The following is a 20075-nucleotide window of genomic DNA, read 5'->3' on the forward strand; positions in this document are numbered from 1 at the left end:
ACCTAATTTTTCTGATGATAGACTGTTTTATTTTTTCACTGCATTCTGACCATGTTACAAAAAACCTGCCTATCAGTGGCAACCGTGACTGAATGAAATAACCATAATAAATACTAGAATTTTGAAAAAAAATGCAATAAGGAAACTATTTGATATGAATCTGAATTTTCATTCACTGTTGCTTCTCTGTTTAATCCTGCTGCTAAATTTGGACAATATTGAGTCCATCATTTAGAGTTTACAGCCTAAAAGAGGATAAAAATCATAGCTGTTGGCATTTTTGGTGTATTTATGAAGGTCTCTAGGTATACAGTGTATAAACAAATTGTAATACCCCCTATATTCTGTGTATTCATTAATATATTGGTTTCATGTGATACTGTCCTGCAGGAAATTTGGTTTTGAGTTGATGGTGATACTTCAATCCCATTTCCCTCACCATGCTCTTAAGGCTATGTGCTCTAACAGCTGTGTCAAATTAAACATTCACAGCTGGAGTCAACAACAGGAGCAGCATCAATAGCCCTGCTGGGACAGAACATGTTCTGGGGGCCAACAGTCCCTGCTCACGTCAATAGTGCAGCAAACAGGGTTTTATTTGGCAGAACTGAGTGGAGGGGAGAGGAGAGAAATAACTAAATGGCAAAAGCAGAGAATCAGTCCCTGCACCCCTTCCTTATGTCTGACAGAACCCCAATAAAACACTGCCAAACAAGCTCCCCTGTAAAGCCAGTAGCTCATCAGCAGATAATATTTATTAAACCCATGTGAATTGCAAGAGAGGATTTTTAATCAATTTTACATGCAGCATACTAGAAAGGGCCCATTTGTACCTGTACCAGTGAGCTGCACAGCTTGACTCGTGCTTTGCATAAAATATGGAATTTATTCCAACTCCAGAAAGTTATCATACAGCGTGACTGACATAACTCATGGTCTTCTCTTAAGGAGAAAAAAAATCCTGTTAATACACCTCCACAAAATAAACAATATATGCTTCTACCCCTAGCCCTCCTTCCTCCCTGCAGACAGACTCAGCGTGTGGTTCCTGAGGAATTAGTTGTAGAAGAACTCCCCTGCTGACAGCAAAATGCCAAATGCACGTCCTGCACATGTAATGTGTCTGACATTTCCACATCTCACCAGGTTCATGTTTCTGACAAGTGCTTAAAAATATATGTCTTTTAAAAAGTGTTTTTATTGCTACCTTCCTATCTCCACTTTATAATGTTTTAAAATGCTATTTTACTAATGGAGACAACTCCACATTTGCCTTTTGATTCGAGTAGAAGTAATTGGTTTTTCAGGGTCAAATGCCTTTTTGGAATCAATGGGTACATTTCAGTTGATGGATGGTATAAAAAGCGCAAATTTGATCTTCTTCAAACAAACAGAACTGTAAAAAACTTAGAAGACTCAAAATGATTGACACATTTAAAATGGGCAGCACTGAAAATATTTTAACACCCTACCTTCTTTAATGTTGTTATTCTTTGCAGTAGGAGACCTTGGGAAAATCAGCAAAACTTTCAAATGTTAAAGGTATTTCTTCCCTACTTCTATTTTTACCCTGTGCCAGTAAGAATTCCTAGCTGGGAAGTTTTAAAAACCAAAGGGGGATCTGGCACAGACACAGAGCTAGTGCATCAACTCTGTAGTTGAGTCACCACAATAATTTTCCTTAAGAGCAACAGACAGCATCTGCAAAAGTGCAGCACTAACACCTGCTGAACAGATTTTGTGCACACCTTCCAGGAATCTTTGGGCATTACACACAATGGGCATTATATTAATTTTTCTCAGAACTACAGTGCTCAACTTCAAAATGTGAATCATGCAAAGGGATTTTATCTAAGTCACTCAGAGAGACCCTTTTTCTGTACCTGGCTTCATATAAAATAATTCTTATATGCACACATACATATATACACATTTACATATATGGTTTGTATATGCTTCTGAATTCAAGTTTGAAATAATTTGTCCTTGTTAAATATATAATTTTATCCCAATAGTTATGCTATCGTCAATGACAGTGACAGTCACTGATGCTAATGAAATTTTATAATTTTGCAGTGGGTTTCATTAATTACTATAATTTCTTTTAGACATTCAATTGAATAAAGAATCCTTGGAAACCTGCTGCACACAGTAAAAGTGACAAAGCCCAGAAAAGCAGAAGAATTTCCAACTCTGCTACAGAATACCTGCACGATTCAGTAAAGACATTTTTTCCCTTCTGAACTGTCAGTCTTGTACTTTTTAACTTTGCCTGTCCCTGATCATGATAAAAATAGATTTCAAGGAAAATTAGAGGGTTTTGAACTTCCCTGGCATTCAGTCAGAGAGGTCACCCCTGTTTCAAAGGAAGACAGACCTTGTTGGATGCAACACAGAACAGTGAGTTCTCTGTAAATTCCTGCTGTCTGACCCAGCCACAACTACTCATTTTTCCTTCTAGCTCACAATAGGCACTGACAGAGTTATAAGGAGGATGGCAAACACTGTCATCAAAATATTTCTCGCTTGAACTGAAATCACAATATTTCAAAATATTTCTCATGAATCAATGAAAGAAGTGAAGTTTATAATTCCACTTAACAGAAGATGACCCAGCTCAATGCCCTTGAAAGAAAAGCAAACATGAGAGAGGACACAGTGGCTTCAGACTGGCCTCAGGTTCAAGACCAAGACAGCATCACACTGAAGACATCTCTTCAAGAGCTGAATTCCCTTTTTCCCCTCTCGGGATCCAACATTTGGTGCCCTGTTCTGAAGTGCCCACCCTCCAGACTCCTGCTCTGACTCACCAGCTAGACTCAGCTTGTGATTGTTCTTGGCTACAGACACCAGGACTTAGCCTTCATTGTGGATATTTTTTATTCCTGCTTTCTTTGCTCAGAAATAGCTTCTGGATTAACATGTTTTACAAGTTTATCAAAAGTTTTAATTTTTAACAAAATTTTCATAACTGACTGATTCCCGGCTGTCACTTCTGGGACAGTGAATATCCTAACACTGAGAGGAGGTTAATAAAGTTTATTTATCTGATCTGTCTTATCAATCTGTGTGCTGGATACAGTGTAACCATACATTCAACTAATTCTGAAGCTACCAAAATGATCAAATATTCACCTCTTAACACATACTTAGGACATTCAAACACTATCATATGTGAACTGTATCCTGTAATCGCAGAAGAGAAAAAGTGAAGTTATTTTAGAGAATTTTTCTGATAATTTTTGACCTCATTAGTCTCCTACTGTGCTTACTAGATCCCCAAAAATATCTTACTGTCTTCTGTAAAAAAATATATAATGATTACAGTTTTATCATTCCTAATGGTCACAGTCCAGGCCAGGTAGTAGATGCCACATTAGCACTACACTGGTGCACAGGTGTCATTTTTGCCTTATTTGGCACAGACTAGTCCTGCTGCATGCAGTATGATATTGCAGCACTTTGCATTATAATCTTACATCATGTATCCCAGGAAAGAGATTTTGCACATCACAGGACTCTCAGGAACTAAAAGAATTAATTCCTCTTCCTCCATTCCCCTCTTTTCTTCTTAAAGGCATATATTTCTTAAAAGGCTTAAATATAACTGGTTTGGTTTTAATTTTTAAGTTATATCTTTGATTCCTTTAAATTATAATCTCAATTTGAGCAATATCGTCCCTTGGCATTACATTAGTGTAAATATTATACTTTATTGCTAACTACATATTAAACTGCTTCATTTTGTTACAAAGTTCTCAAAGCCTAAAAAATTTCTTAAACTCTTATCTAGCTAACAGATTGAATCGTGATTGTGGAACAGATTGAAATCTCCATAATGGGAGAGCATATTAAAATTCCTCTGTAAGTCTGCTACTTCTTAAATGAACTATTTAAGATGCAGGGGAATACAACTGTGGGGGAAAGGGAGAGAAAGAAGCAAACTGCAGAGTTCAGCAGAAGAAAGGAACACAGCACATAAGATACCCAGACTTGTTGACAAGGGAGCTAAAAAATACAGTGAAGGAAAAGCTGAGAATAATGTATTTGTTTCAACCAGATGATGATAAAGAGAACCTGTCTGCTTGACTCAGGATCAATGTGGAAAACACAAGCCTACCTGGCTGAGAAGTTCTGTCTAACCTCAGACACTGCAAACCTGTCTTGCTGTGCCCCTGCAAGCATCTACCAGCACTCACAGACCTGCTGAAGGGAAGGAGACAAAGCCAACAAGGAACTCCTTTGGTATTTTCATCTCATTTCTTCTTTCCCCTATTTTATTTACTAACTAATATCAGGATAACCAAGTGGAAATTCAGATGGTAACATGCAAGTGCTTTTTCCTGTGCTCCATGTTAAAGATGCCACTGAAAGACTCTCCAGGCACTCACTCTCCCTACACAGTGTGTGAAAACTGTGAGCTGCCCTCAGTCAGGCACACAAACAGGATTTCTGCTGATGCATTTTGACACACAGGTTACCAACATCCCCAAGTCACTGCAACTAAAAAAACAGAGCAAGAAAAAACACCTGCAGGTCTCCAAATTAAAACCGAGGCATTCAGGTCCAAGAATCAGGACCAACGATTAAATAAAGGCTTTGACAACCAACATGTTTGAAAAAGGAAAAACAAAGCAAATTGATGAGAGGAGCAAGAGAAACGTTACACTCAATGCCCAGGATTTCTTCTGGATATTCTGTGAGACAGCCTTGACTGTGGAACCAGGAGTGCCCAAACTGCACAGAATGACAGCACCAAACAAATTGCAAAAAGCTTTCCAACACTGAAAACCAACCAACCAAAACTTTATTGTGCCTGTAACACTCAGTCTTTTTTCTTTTTTTCCCCCACACAGAGTGAGACTATTGTACTCTGTCCAAACTCCACCAGTGTGATAATGTGATGTTGCTCTAATTTAACCTCATTATTCTTTTGTCTTTCCCAAAGAGAAATGCCACTTCTCTTCTTCCCTTTGAGGCTTATCTCAAACAAATGTCTTTGTTCTTAATGAGACCAATCCATATGTTTGCTCCTGCATATTGTGTTCAGTTAATGGGAAGATTTTTCTAACACCATAAAAAACTCTTCTATTATTTGTCCCAGGCAGCTTTTGTGGTCAGTAACTGCTGTAACTGTTACCTTTGACAAAATGTCCCACATCCAATATGTTCTGCTTCTGAATAGTCATCCCTCCCTTGAACTCAAGTTTATTTATGTCCCTTCAGCATATGTGTATCTCCTTTCCTCAATTTCTTATTTTATCACCATCTATGTGTTTAAAAAACTAAATCTACAGTGAGGGCATTGATCAGGCAGCCTGCAGCAAAACACTACATATCAATTGATGCATTAAAAATATAGGTTATTTATCAGCAATTAAACTTTAAAATATTTGCTTTGATGATTACCAATAAATCAACAGATAGTCATAAGGAGAAATCTCATTGTTTACTTTTGCTGCTTTCTAGCTAGTAATCAATGAATAAGAATGTGATTGTGTATGCTAACTACTCAAGAGCTTTTCTCAATAAAAATCAGAAATATGTACAAAAGCAACATAAAAGCAACTAGAGTATTGTGAGTTTTGTATATGCACACTATAAAAATACAAAATTCACTGAAATGATTAGCTTATATTCTAATGTGCAATAGCTTAATGACTTCCTTGATTTAAATGTAGACTCCTGCAGCTCTGACAAGGTGCTCTGGCAGCCAGACAATACCATGGTATCATCAGGACTCTGATCCATCCTGTTTCCATGTCATGCCACCTTGCACCAGAAGCAACAGAACTGTGTGGCACAGAACAGCAGCCCTGCACTCCCCATGGCAGAACATGATTAATCCTGAAAATATCTGGTGTTATCAGGCACCCCATGTGGATGCTGATGTTTGTTGCTACTTTGCTCACAAAGCAATGCAGAGGAGCCCTGGTGGTATACATAACATTCCTGATTTTCTTTTTAAGTCAATCTGCTGGCTCTGTAGGCAAAATATAAGACAGAACATAAGAGCACACAGGACTGATTCCAAACCCTTTGCATACAGGATGCATAACACCTGTTTTGCTTTAGATTATGGTGAAAATGTGCCTAACAATTTAAATTCAGTTTTATAATTTAAGCTTAAAAGAAGTGAGAAATGTCTTATAGGCACTGTTAATTCAGTTTTCTCTCAAGTTCTTTCCCCAACAGACAAATCTGAGTTCTCCCAAACACTCTGGCCCACCATAGTCTAACCACTACTGCATTTATTTTGAGCAAGTTTTCAATTTCTCATGGTAACCTGTAACTGTGATAGGATTTACTAAAACAACTTCTTTTTGTCAAGGGAATGAAATGTGGAAAGAGAATACACGCTTCTTCAGAAAGGGCTTAACATCATTATTAAAAGCACCTTTTACCAAATTCCTGTGTTTCAGGCAGGCTTATGCAACTCATGCAATCCAATTTTATTTTCCCAAGAAATTGGAGCTCTGACTAGAAGCTGGAGAATTCTTACTACAGTTTGAAAACATACATCAGACAACAATTAACCCCTCTCACAGCCTCCCTGCATGGGGCTGCAGTAGCCATCCAGTAACCATAGCTACTCATTTCAATGGAAAAAATTGCTATGAGTAACAATAAAACTATAAAATACGTTCTGAAGAGCCACACCAAATCCTGACAGCTAGGAAAACCTTCCTAATGCAAGGGAAAAGAACATTTTGGCTTGATTTCCAACAGATCTACTTATCTTTTCAGTATATCCCAAAAGTACACGTGGCCATCCATGTCAGATGGGACACCAACACGAGAATTCACCAGATGTGTCTTGTTATTGTCAGATAAATAACAAGAGATTAGCAATCTTTGCCATAATCCTCTTACATCAGGTATGTAAAGTAACACCTCTGGCACAGAACAAGGAGAGAATGAAGGAAAAAGTGTGTTAGTGTCTTGTGAAACTGTGAAGCACAGCACTGAACTGTCCTTGCAAATCCACACAAAACATTCCGAATTTTGATCCAGTGCTGGCAGGCTGCCAGTTTGTGAAGCAATTATCACTGCTGACCTTCCCTGGCACCTTGCACATGTACTAAAGGTGTGCCATGCACACAAAGATCAGCTGATTTTCCTCAATACAACGTGGGAGGGACAGGAACATCTACAGCTGGTTAAGTACTTAGAGTGATTTCTAGCATTTTTATTTTTAATCCTGTTTATGTATGGAACCAACATCACATTCTGAGGCAATGAACCTTTTGTTAGAAATAGCAACAGGCTCCATAACAGTGCTGCCTTTAAAGCCTGTGGATCTAGGAAAAATCAGCAGTTTATCATCTGGCATCCTCATACAGTTTAATGTTTGATTAATTCAGAAGTTGCAGTACTGCACAAGTCTCATGTGCAGCACTGCACTTGGTGATGAGATTTTTTAATGGCCTTTTAAAGATTAGTGCTTGAAATACTCTAAATTTGGGATTTATTTCAGAATGGTGGGTCTGTCCTCCTTTTCTACTCACACTGTTAGAATAACCTGCATCAGTTACAGTGGACCAAGCAACGATCTGGGTTCTGAATTATGAGAAGTTCCAAAACTGGTATCAAAAAAAGCTCAGTAACAGAAGTGCCTATACTTAGGTCAAGATTATTAGGATTTCAAGAAACAAATTACAGGTCTCACACAAATTAATTATCTCTTTTCCATGTCACAGGGAGATTATTAATACAGATTTGTAGAACAATTAAGTTTGAAAGGGACCGCTTGAGGTCATCCAGTACAACACTGACCTCAAAAGCCAATCTTGAAGTTACATAAGGTTAACTCCTCACTCAGTTCATTCTTGAACATCCACATTTTGCAACTTCAGATACTTATTTTTGGTGCTTCAAACAGGAGCAGAAAGAGGAAGAGAGGAGCTGAGAGCCCCCACTTTGACTACTGATGACATAAGGGGTGTAAATTTTGCTGAACACATGCAGTCTTCAGCAATAATCAATCTTCTACCCTATGTACATTATGTTTCTATGTTCAGACAAATTATGCAATGTGTTTTATGTGAATAATGGAGATTATTTTTAGAACTTAGAAATTTGTTATTTGCCAAAATGTAGCTGAAGTGGCTGACAGCAAGGCACAATGCTCAAGTGACTCCAGTGCCAGAGCTTCAGGCATTGGAATAAACGTTTCTCTTTGTCAGAGCTGGCATGATCATAACTTCCTTGTAAATCAGAAACACTGTTTCAAAACTTGTTTACTGAATGATGAAATCACATCTTCCTGGTAAACCCAAGCATGTCATTTATCTATTTATCTCCATCAGAAGAAAGCCTTTAATGAACATAAAGTGTCACCACTTATCACTAACAAGAAATCTGCTAGCAATCCTGACTCTCACAATCAGTGTGAGACACTGAAGGAAGGGAAATGTAAGCATATATAACAGCAATAGTTGCCACTTTCACATAATAAAATATCTTTGAAAAGTGTGACTTAGAAATAAGGATCTTCCTTCTCCATCTATTATATTTTTGCAACTCTTGCACGTTATCTAATATTCTGTCTTCAATTTTCTATTGGTATCTAAATGAAAATCTTGCATTTTTCCAAAATTAATTATTACATTTACATGGAATTGTAAACTGCAATACTGACATTTCTTTGAGGTCAGATTTTTTTTTTCTTTAGAAAGAAATGAAGCAATAATAATTTGTCACATGTCTTGACTAAAATAAGTGCTGTTAACACCAACACAGGTCAGCATGTGCACTGTGCCTAAAGTACTTCCTCCTACTATTACTTGCTAGGTAAAATTTATAATACATCAAGATGGAAATTAAAAGTGAGATTGAACAACCTCACCAAGGCAGAGAACTCCAGGGTTACAGATGATTAAGTACAGAGAAATTTGGAAAACCATAATTAAAGTTACAGTTCTACAAAACACATTAAACTGTCAAAAAACTTCATAGGAATATTGTAAATAGCACCATTCTAGAAAGACAAATCTGCTGAGGATATTTGAAAGCTCAAAGTGTGGTACACAGTCAACAGCATAACTGAGTATGAACACCTCAGTGCAACACAGAAAATAAAACAAAAAAACCAAACCAAAAATTCTGCCAAGAAAAACCATAGCCTGACCCAGCTGCAGGAATAAAACATTTTGGATTAACTTCAGATCTGGCAGGCAGTTAAACTCAAGAGGATCAAATATCCTATTCTTCCAGGGCTTCTGGAGCACCAAAAAAAATCACTGTAGATAAAACTGCTTTAGACAGCACTATCCAGGAAGGGACAATGCTGTCCTTAAAAGCATCCAAGAGAATGATTTATGTGCTTAACTAAAAGAACCACGTATATGATATTCCTAGGGGAAAACAAACAAACAAACCACAACAAGAAAACCCAAACCAAACAAAAAAAATTAAAATACCACCAAAAAACCCCAACCCCTCAATACTCTTGCAATCAATATATAAACTGTTTTCTTTCAACTGTTTGTTTTCAACATAGGTCTGTTCACTTTTGATTAATTTTCAGCTCTAGAGTATTAATTGTTGAGTGCCTTAACTGGCTGATTAGAATCCAATACAAGGTGTATGCTGCACCCCTGTGCAATGAACTCTTCAGTTTATTGAAGAAGGAATTACGTTCACCAGCTCAGTTTATATCCTGTGACTGTTTATCATGGATTACTCACACACTGTGCTCTGGCATGGTCACTCAGCAGAGCAGAGCTTGTTCTGCAGAGCAGATTCAGGGCCCTTTGCCTGCCCTTCCTTGGGCTTTTGGGAACACCCAACATCTCCTCACCCTACACCAGCCATTGATCATGCTGAGCAATGAAAAGCACTGCAAAGGCAGCAAGTTTTGTAAGGTGAGCATAAACAATTCATAAAGGACGTGTTCAACTCATATTTAACAACGCAAATTCACTAAACCCACAACTTAGCTTTGCTTAAATGGAATTTGTTTTTCATGTCAGGGTGCTTGCAGCCTTTTGGAGACCACAGTGATGCCAGTTTTCAGCTAGCAAAGAAGTGCCACAGAGTTTATTCCTATCCAACCTTCAACAAAATACCCGTTAAAGACCTTAACGTACTTGAATTCTACATTTTCATAATGTTCATTAAAGAACTGGAAGAACACATCAGAAATGTTAAGAGCTTGAGAGAACTATCATACACTTCATTGTATTTTTGTACATGTAACCTTTTCCCATAATGGAAGAAAAACTTTGTGTTTGCATCCTTCAGTTATGAAAGAGCAACAGTTTAAACCCAGTCTAATTTTACTGCCTCTTTAATTGCACCTTCTGGTGCCTCACGCTTGAGCAGTGATTTAGGTTTGAGCTGATAGGTTCAAACAAATTAATGGCTGAGAATTACCCGTGCACTGAACCCCAGCCAGGAGTTTGCTGACACTCACAAACCTGTGCCTGGGAGCCACTGCCTGCACAGCAGCAGCAGCTGAGCTCTGACACACAGCACCCAGCCAGGAGATGACTCTGGGGAGTCAAAAAATGCAAGGTGAGATAGAAAAAAATCACCCCAACTTTTGATAGCTGGACCTTATCAAGATGCAAATTATGAAATCAGATTGTTTATTTATTTTTAGTCCATATCCCTCAATATGAAATTCAACTTAATTACCTTATGTCTCTGACAGTAATAATTGCCACATACAAGATACAGAGGAAAAGGAGACATGCAGTTACTATGGAGTAAAGGTAAATAGCTGACAGAGATCAGGTTCCAAAGTTTAAGTCTTTCTGGGGATTCAGAAAATTACATTCTGTATGTTTTTCTATCAGAAATGACACATCTTTGCATATATATCTAAAAAACAAAACTGAAATTCTGTTACACACTGCCCTCCAACTCTGCCACTATTAAGTGGAACACTTCAAGAGTGGAGACTGTGTTTCTCTGCCCAAGGAGGGTTTCCCTCAGCACAGGCTCACACAGCACAGCTGAGCATCAGGTTCAGGCTAGAAAGAAGCAAGAGCTAAAGAAGAATTAAAGCAGGTATTTCTATATTGAGAACAATGAAGTAAAAGGAATTCTAAATGCTAATTTGATTGTCATGTAAAACAATGGTTATAAGCATATACCTGGACAGGGAACCAAATTTAGAACATCACTTAAATTAATTAAAAGCTGAACAACTACATGAACATATTCAGCATACAAAACCACATTTCTCTGTATTAATTTGATGAGGAAAGCAGAGCTAGAAAGACTGTATAACAGCAGCAGCTGTTTTTATATAGCATTTCTGGATTCATATGAAGCAGCTCAAGTGCTCAGATTTTTAGTGATTTCAAATATTGTCTACACACACCTCCACAAGTATTTGTGTATCTGTCTGCCCACACCTGAGAGATATTTCTATCCTTTCCCTTACTTCACATTTTACTTTGAGACAATTTGATTTCTTCTATCGCTACAGATTTGGAAGGACAGATCTGAAACAGTACTGTAAAGGAAGGCAAATAAAATTTACATTTTTTGTAACTGTTAACATCTGCAGTGCTTTCCACATTATTACTGCTTCATTACCTAAACAGCAGCATTATATGAACACTCTGAGAAGTGCACATGCCTGACATGGCATTGCTTCTGACACTACAGACTTGGCCATCTCTGAGTCACCTGAAATGGAATGCCAATAATGCACATCACACAAGTGACTCTGAAAATGAGGAAATCGATACAAAACACATCAGCCCTATCTATCTTCCTTATCCATCTTATTCCTAAATCTAGCCAAAACATGTTTATCTCAATTCTACCTCTGCAGAATCTGCATCTTACAGCCTTTACTGCATGTAGAGTCCTGCACAGCCACGGCACTTATGGCCTTGATTTCCTGGTTTAGTCTCAATTTCCTCTTGTATTCAAGAGACTGTTGATACAAACCCTAATTTTAAGCTGCAAAAATGCTGATATCAGCCTGTAAGACATGGAGTTCCCGTGTTTTGTATTTTTTTTTTTTTTTAATTTAAGTCAGACAATATTCAGAAACCAACCTATAGTGAAGCCAATTCTGAGTCAGATCCAAAAGGGAAGAATTCAATCCTTACTGCCATGACTACAAGACAAGAAGTTTGACTCCAAGTGCACTGCTGTTATTTTGATAAAGCTTTCTGTGAGAATGAGGAGTAACAGTGACTAAAAGAGGAGATGCCTTTTATTGCTCTGAAAATGTCAATTCTAGAGACTAAAGCAGGCACTTGCTCAATCTCAGCACGTGGCTGTTCAGCCTGTGCTGTGTAAGAAGCTGTCAAGGAAGGTGCACAAAAAAGGCTGTTTTTACTACTGAAAAAAGAACCAATAGATAATCACCTAAATGGTGATCTCATCACAGGATACACAAAGTCAAATTCAGAATCCAAACTCAGACACAACATCTCCAACTAATCCTAGGAATGACCAACTGCCATTTGAGTGGAAAGAGAAGGGAGGGCAGTAGTAGAGTTTTTGCCCAAAATGTGAATATTCTACAGGGCTCGAAAGCTGAACATTTTGCAGGCTGCATAGGTAGGAGATGAAGATTTATGGTTTGTAATGCAAAAAAAGGCACCTGATTTTTTTTTACTCTTTGCAGATCATTTACTTTTCCAAAATGCACTAAATTTCTCACTTCCACATGCTATTTAATCATATCAAAATCATACTTTATTTTAGAAGTGGATTATGTCAGTAATTTTTTGTAAGCCCTTTCAGGGCCCTCCTGGCATTAACACCACATTCAATATTTTCATTAATTGGGACCAGGTAGTTCAGGCCATGTGGGATTTCAGGCACAGTATTTCCCTACCCCAGACTTTAACTGAGAAAGCAAAGCTTTCATTTTAAATAAAAAAGGAACCAAGTACAATCAAGCCTGGGCAGATTCTGAGCCTAGGCACTACAGAAAACTCTGTCTCTGAAGCACATTCATGCTGCTGAACCACCACTCAAAATCTAAACAACTTATAGAGGATCAAATACTAACTTCTAACGATGCTGCTTAAGGACAAACTTTGAAGAGGCATGAAAACCTTTTATCAGCTGTGTCTGTAAGTCTTGACAACAGGAGAAATGCTTTGAATTTCATTGCAAACACCAAGCTCACTTATCCCAGTAAGGAAATGGATATCAAGACATGGCCTGTGTGAGTCAGCTTTTCACCTCTGCTTATTATCCCAAACAGATTTCAATCCTCAGATACAATCAGACCATCCACTACACTTCTATCAAATGCCTGGCCTTCCACTGACAACTTCTGAGTGCGGTTGTGCATTGTTAAAGCAAAATCCTTTAATAAGCAGAAGGGTTTGCAGGTAACATAGTCTAAAATCATGTACAGTCATGATTTCCTCATTGCTTCTCCACATTTAAAATACCCTGTAACAGAACATGTAATCTGTTAGAGACTATAAAGGTTTTGCCACAGATGCAAAGCCAGTTTGGAATAAAGCATCTTCACTTCCAGTCCCTAATCTAAACAAAAGAGCTCCTATAAAAGAAAGCCATGGATATTATCAAAAAAGTTATGCTCTGACTGGCCACACTTTTACCTTCAACATTGGATTTAAGTAAATCTAAACTATGGAAATATGGCATGAGCATAAAAAATATGTATATAATTTATATTTTAAATCAGTCCTTTTTGTCTCCCTCCTTATTCAAGTTTCACAGCATACATATGGGTATGAATAAACAAGGGATTTTTCACCCTTACTTCATGCACAGCAGCTTGAAAAATGTTTCCAATTAACATAAATGATAATACACGTACATAAGGCTGTCTTTCAAAGAGGTTTGATAATTTATAAATGAAATGTTTACACAGATGAGGTCAAGCCAAAAGGTTTGTAATATCAGTATTTAACAGATATAAATCTGTTCATCACTGCTAAGGAACATGGGATGACTTCAAATATTCACTACTGAATGTACTCAGTACACATTTAGAGCAACTTGCATGAATTCTCATTCCAATTTTTAATTACTATGCAGTCTGTAAAGACAAAAAAAAAATCAAAAGTCAGATTGCTCTTTTTTTCTTCCATCAGAACAATTAACATTAATGATATATTAGTTCACAGGAACTTCTACATATTCATTATTAAAATAATAAATTGAATGAAGTTTGAACAAAAGTATAACAATACCTACAGGTACAGATGTTTACCCTTATGTATATTTCTATCAATATTTCCTTATCTAATGTTCATCAGGAGCTAAAGCAAGGCTTAACAAAACAAAAAATAAACAAAAACACCCAAGCAATTACTTTAAAAATATTTATAGCATGTTGGGTTTTTTTTCCAGATGTAATTTTCCTCTTGGACTGTATACAGCTTTACTTACATAACTTAGTTTTTGTGGTTTTATGAAACCATAAAATGAGGACAAGGATTTCATACCATTAAACAGACTTTGGTGGCAGGAAGGAAAGACAATTTGTTTTCACTTAAAATTTTAGACAGTAGGAATTCATATCTCTTTGCAGTCCACCCTGGTTTATCACCTACCAGAGAATAACATAACCAAATGTGGTTTCTTTTTCCCTAGGGTATCCATGGCTTTAATATCTATCTCAAAATTAAATATTAAAATTAAGTATCCACCCATCCACATGGAGATGCAGACATTTAGTTTTTTGGATTTATTAAAATCTACTCATACTGATAACAGCATAGGGATGTAAGATTTGGCAGGGTAAACACAGGTTTAACAGCCCTAATTGCTGGGATTTTTTGTGGATCATTATGCTAATGCCTCTGCAGGAAAGTGCTAAATGGGAATTCCCAACACAAAGAATTGTCCTTGCTGGCTGAGAGAAGGGAGAACTGGGACATGCTGGGGTGATGGGAGGAGACTGATCTTCAGGGACACACCAAAGGGATTTTCAAACCCCCAGGACTACTGAGCTCTGCCAAAGGGAAGAAAGCAAAGCCTGACACAAAACATCAGGAATTACAACTTTGCCTGCCCAGACCAGAGCCTTGAGACAAGGACACTTTGCCCTACAATGGTGCTTGGGAAGATGATGGATTCATGGAGCTCTACAGGACAAAGACACTCTATACAAGCAAACAGCTCTGCATGTGTGTACAATTTTGTACTGTCCAGAATTCAACTGGACCTTGAGATAATCCTCGTTATTTTGTTTTCCAGGTCCCCCTGTACATTATGCTCCCTTAAATATATTCTCCTATGTAAACAAATCTGACCCTGATCCCCCAGGACACCCAAATCTGCTCTGACTCCATCCCCAGACTCACAGGTGTGCTGGAAAACCAGTCTTGCTTGGAGGACTACAAATGTCATAGTAGCAGAGTTTTTGCTTTGGTAAAATAAAAGCCAAATGCTAAGTTATCCAGGATAAATATGTATTTGAAAGAGCAAATATAATATGGTATTTTTGATCCAACAATAATCCAGATCAAAACAAAACAAAAACAAAAGCTATCAACACAGTTAGTTTGTTAGCTCCTTATGGGACTAATATTTTCTTCAGTTTCCTGAAAAATTTTTGTTTCTGTATTTTCTGATCCTATGTCCACATTTAATCACTGAAAATGCACCTCCATCACACAGCAGATGTGTCATTAACTATTTCTGAAAAAAGGTGAAATAAAATCACCCAGCATGAGAAGACTATGGAATAAGCCAACACTAGCAGATGGTGTTTATTTTGTCACCACTTGTATTAAAAATTGTCACCTATTTCATCAGTCTCTTTCAGGTAGAAGCTTCATGCAAAAAGTGGAAAAGCTGTTTTTTATAAGCTGTCACATAACTCCTTAAAATCAAATGTCTTCTGTTTGCAGCTTTCAGTTTTTAGGGCATGGTGCATTACACAGGAGATCGATTTGTGTAAATTTGAGGTGATCGAGTATTTTGCCAGCAGCTCAGCCTTTCATCACACAACCTCTTTTGTTTCTTAAGCAAGTTTCAAATCCTTTATTTCCAATACTGGTGCTGTTCAGACAAATTCTGTAACATTGCTCCTAGAAGGGTCACCTAGTAGAACTGTCAGCTTGTTTTCTTCTAGGACCCACTATGCAAGAGAGTTTTATTTCTCCCTCAGGATTTCCTACATTTTTGCTATTTTATTTTATCACACACTTTTGGGCTGTGTGGTTTCCAATCTCTGGCTGACAGTTTCTTAATAAAACAGTTGCATGAAGAGGAATTGCACAACCCAGACTTGGCTGCCTAAAGAAACCACTGCTAAAATCCCTCGATAAACCCAGGTCTTGCTCATGTAGTTTTGAAAGAATGTCCACTAGAATTTGAACCTAAAATCCCCTGTTAGTGCACTGCAATATGGTTTGATTGACTCAATCCTTCCTCCCTCCCTGTCAAGTCTTCTGCACTCCAGTTCACTCCAGTTCAGGTTGGTTTGCACACTCTATACCAGGAGCTGACCCTTTTGCCTTTGTCATTTAATGAGGCCTCTCAGTGTCCTATTCATATCATACCCTAAGCAGCACACTTTTACATTTCTTTAAATATATATATATATTCATTCTGGAATGCTGAAAAAACATTAATTATTCTGATAAATCACTGGAATTTTGTTACATTATTTTGCAGCTCTGAAAAGAAACCAGGGCTGGTCTGGTTATTTAGCATTTTGGACTTTGTTATTAATTTTAACTTCTCATTTTGACATAGATTTGCAATATTGGGCAGGGTAGAGGGGGTTGGGGTGGGTTGTTTTTTGTAGTTCTTTAAATCTACTAAAAACTTTTCTTCCAGAAAAACAGTACTCAGAAATGATGAGATTTAGGACTACTCCAAATACTAGTTAGAGGAGATTTTTTTTTCTGTAAGACATTTTTATTCTCTTTCCCTCCAGAGTCAGAACATGGATCTGACAAGAATCCTTCTGCCTGTATTTCTGAACCACTGACATTTCTAATACCCATGTTCAGCACTTCACCTCCTTTTTTCTGGCTGCACCAGTGGCATCTCTGACCTCAGCAAAGCAAAGGCAGAGCAGATCAAGAAACCTATCACTTTATTAGAGCACTGCAAAGCAGCCTGTGCTCTAGATGAGCACACATGAGAACTGGGTACCTTTGAAATGCAAAGTCTGAGGGCTCTGCTTATGGTGACACAAAGAGTCCTCTTCTGTTGACACAACATGCACACTGAAAGCTTTGCAACACTGTTTGGATGGATTCTGAGCCAGCTGAGGCTTTAAACCAAGGTTAGTGCCATCTGTCTGGTTTTGGCAGCATCCAGATTGATGTAAAAAAATCCTATGGCAGTGTTTAAAAGGAGCAGAAATAAAGCTTGCTTTTGGTCAAGTCCCTGGAATTATTAGCATGAAAGATTTGGCTGATATTGCCAGGCAGCACATCTGGGTCAACAAGCTCACTGCACCTTTCTCACCACATTTAGAATACACAACAAACTATTCCACTACTCAGATCAGATTTAGCATGTCCAAGAAATTAGACTCATAAAAGGTACTAAGTTTTTCTGTTGCTTCTCTCAGCACAATTATTTTCTTAAATGCATGTTAAATCAAGCCAGTAGCAAGCATTAATGCTATCAAGTATTTTTGAGTTGTGATATAGTTATTAATACTTTCTCACATTCTTCTTAACTTCTAGAGCCCTGAACAAACACAGTACCAAAAATTGAAAACAATATAGCAATCAAATTTGTTTGAATTGGAAAGAGTTTCAGGTTGCAAGGAAAAAGAAGTAAACCAAAGAAAAACAGTATTTTGTTTCTATAAAAGCCTCAAAGCTTCAAAAGAGAAAAGGCATTGTTCAGTTGGATGCAATTTGTCAGGCAAAACCTTTCTGTGATCCTGGAAAATGCATTCAAGCATTATTCTTTGAGATTTAGTACAGCCTAAATAGCATAACCCACTTATTTCACCTGTGCCAAAATCCTGCTGCAACACCAATAATCATGAGTGCTTCAGAAATGCAGGGATATGTACAGGATCATTTCCATCCTTTATTAATTTCATCTTTATTACCAACTATACACACACCACCTTGGGCAGTTTTTAGCACTGTACATCAGCACTATGGAAATTTAATTACTGTACCAAAAGCTGTGGCTCCCACTCTTCTAAGAAGCATGGAAACACAACAAACAGTCCTTATCTCCCGTGTGAAAACACACTGAACACTCATGGGCTGCATTAACTAGGAAATGGTCACAGATGCTCAGTGCTTTCCAGAATTGATTTAACAATGTTCCAGTATTTGTCCAGACACTGTTTGAGATTCAAAGAATAATGCCATTCACTAGTTTTTACCAAAAATCGAGCATTTATGGAAGGAAGTCCATCAGAAAATGAGGGTGATGAGAAAACCTCGATTTTGGTCTCATTTGAACATTAAGCAAGCAGAGTATTATTCCTGGTTAGGGCCCTCATCTTGCAAAGCATTGACTTAACTGCTTAAAAAAAAAGCCCAAACAGAAAGGTACCTTTCATGTATGCACAGAGGTGCAATGGAAGAAAATAATGAAATAGCAAAATTCATCTTTCATCTATCCCATTAGGCAATCAAATACAAGGTAAAATTGGCCAAGTCAAGGACAGAAGGTTTTATCAAAAACAACCCTTGCTAATTTAGCAAGGGCACATGCTGACACAGTTAGTATAAGTGTACATATCCAATGAATGAAAATAATTTTTGAATTAAAGAAATATCAAGAGGAAGCTGTCGCTGAATCATTATCTTTGTACTAAAATTCCTTGAGATGTCTTTTGATTTATATTACTACAGGCAATTTTGTTTTTTTTTTTTTTTTTTGTTTTTTTGTTTTTTTTTTTTTTTTTGGCTGAAAAAGTGCACTGCAGGCTTTTTTCCCCAAACACCCTCTTCCTCCCAAAGGAGTTTTACTCTCAGGGAAGCAAGAGCAGTGGTAGTTCAAAAACCCCTGTCTAGCAATGCACAATTCCCTACAAACCCAGAAAAACCAACACAACTCCCTGATTGTTTTGCATAGCCCCTGAGATAGAAAATTTCAGGGGCACATCAATTGTGACTGCCTGAATCTCATACTCTTAGATTAAAAAAAAAAAAAAAAAAAAAAAAATCAAATCAAGATTGAAGATTAATAGAGTCATCATTAAATCTTTCACTCAAAAGTCTGACTGAAGAATCTCTGAAGAAACTTATGTCCCATGCAAACCTTTACCAATGAACAACCTATGCAATTGTCTTTGTGAAAATACAGGTTCAGGTACCATTCTGTTCTAAAATCATCCCTGTGACTACCCAGATCTGGCATCTCTTCCATGTCTCCTCTCATGAAATGAGCCCCACAGCATGAAGCAAGATCAGCTCAGGGAAAACTGCTCCTTCACCATCCAGCCAAGTCTCCCAGTGAAAAACAAAAACCCCTGAATTAGTTCAATCCAACCAGGAAGGTAATACTCAACAATGAGATAGAAATGAGTAGTAGAGATCAGATTTATTCATCAGAATATAAATACCCAGGAAGAAAAAACAACCAGCCAAAATCCCACAACACATAATAAGCAGAACACACAGAGAACAAGATTAAGCACTGCACAACACACAAGTTCTAAACTGGGTTCTAAGTTTACAAGGAATATAGTTTAAGCAAAATAAAAACCTTACGTATTAGAGAGTTCTTTGTCTCAGCCAGCTGCTGCCAGCTTGTCTGTCTGTCTTTCAATTTCTCAGAAAGGTGTGTGTGAAAATCTAAATGAAATAAAACAAATAACATTTTAGAGGCTTTTCTTCCATTCCATTCACCTTTGGTGCAATACAGCCAATAGAATGTTTCACCTCCTCCCACCCAAAGCATTCCTCAATAGTAAATAAAATACATTATTCATCATTATCTAGAGATTAAGAATTCTTTTGTCTTGTTATCAATGACATAAAAAAGCAGATAGAGTAGCAGTAGTTTGGTGCAATCTTGCTTTGCAGGCAGTCCACATACCCACTGTCAGCATCATTAACTACAAAAAGACCTGAGTGCATAAAAATCTCTCTAAAAACTCTCTTTGGGCAGAACTTAACCCAAAGGCCAGCAGAGTTTCCATACAGGCTGTACAGGAGGTGTTTAAGTTCATGCTA

The 20075-nt window shown here is 37.5% G+C and overlaps 1 protein-coding gene across 1 annotated transcript in view; it reads right to left on the reverse strand.

Moving 5' to 3' along the window:
• The window catches only part of TENM2 (teneurin transmembrane protein 2), a 602965-nt gene that overhangs the window by 267875 nt on the left and 315015 nt on the right, over nt 1–20075 (reverse strand). The window contains exon 5 of the mRNA XM_056502736.1: nt 19611–19694. Within this exon, the coding sequence (XP_056358711.1) occupies nt 19611–19694 (84 nt within the window). The remainder of the gene's footprint in view (nt 1–19610; nt 19695–20075) is intronic.

This window comes from Oenanthe melanoleuca, chromosome 13 (assembly GCF_029582105.1).
Source record: "Oenanthe melanoleuca isolate GR-GAL-2019-014 chromosome 13, OMel1.0, whole genome shotgun sequence".
Lineage (NCBI taxonomy): Eukaryota > Metazoa > Chordata > Aves > Passeriformes > Muscicapidae > Oenanthe > Oenanthe melanoleuca.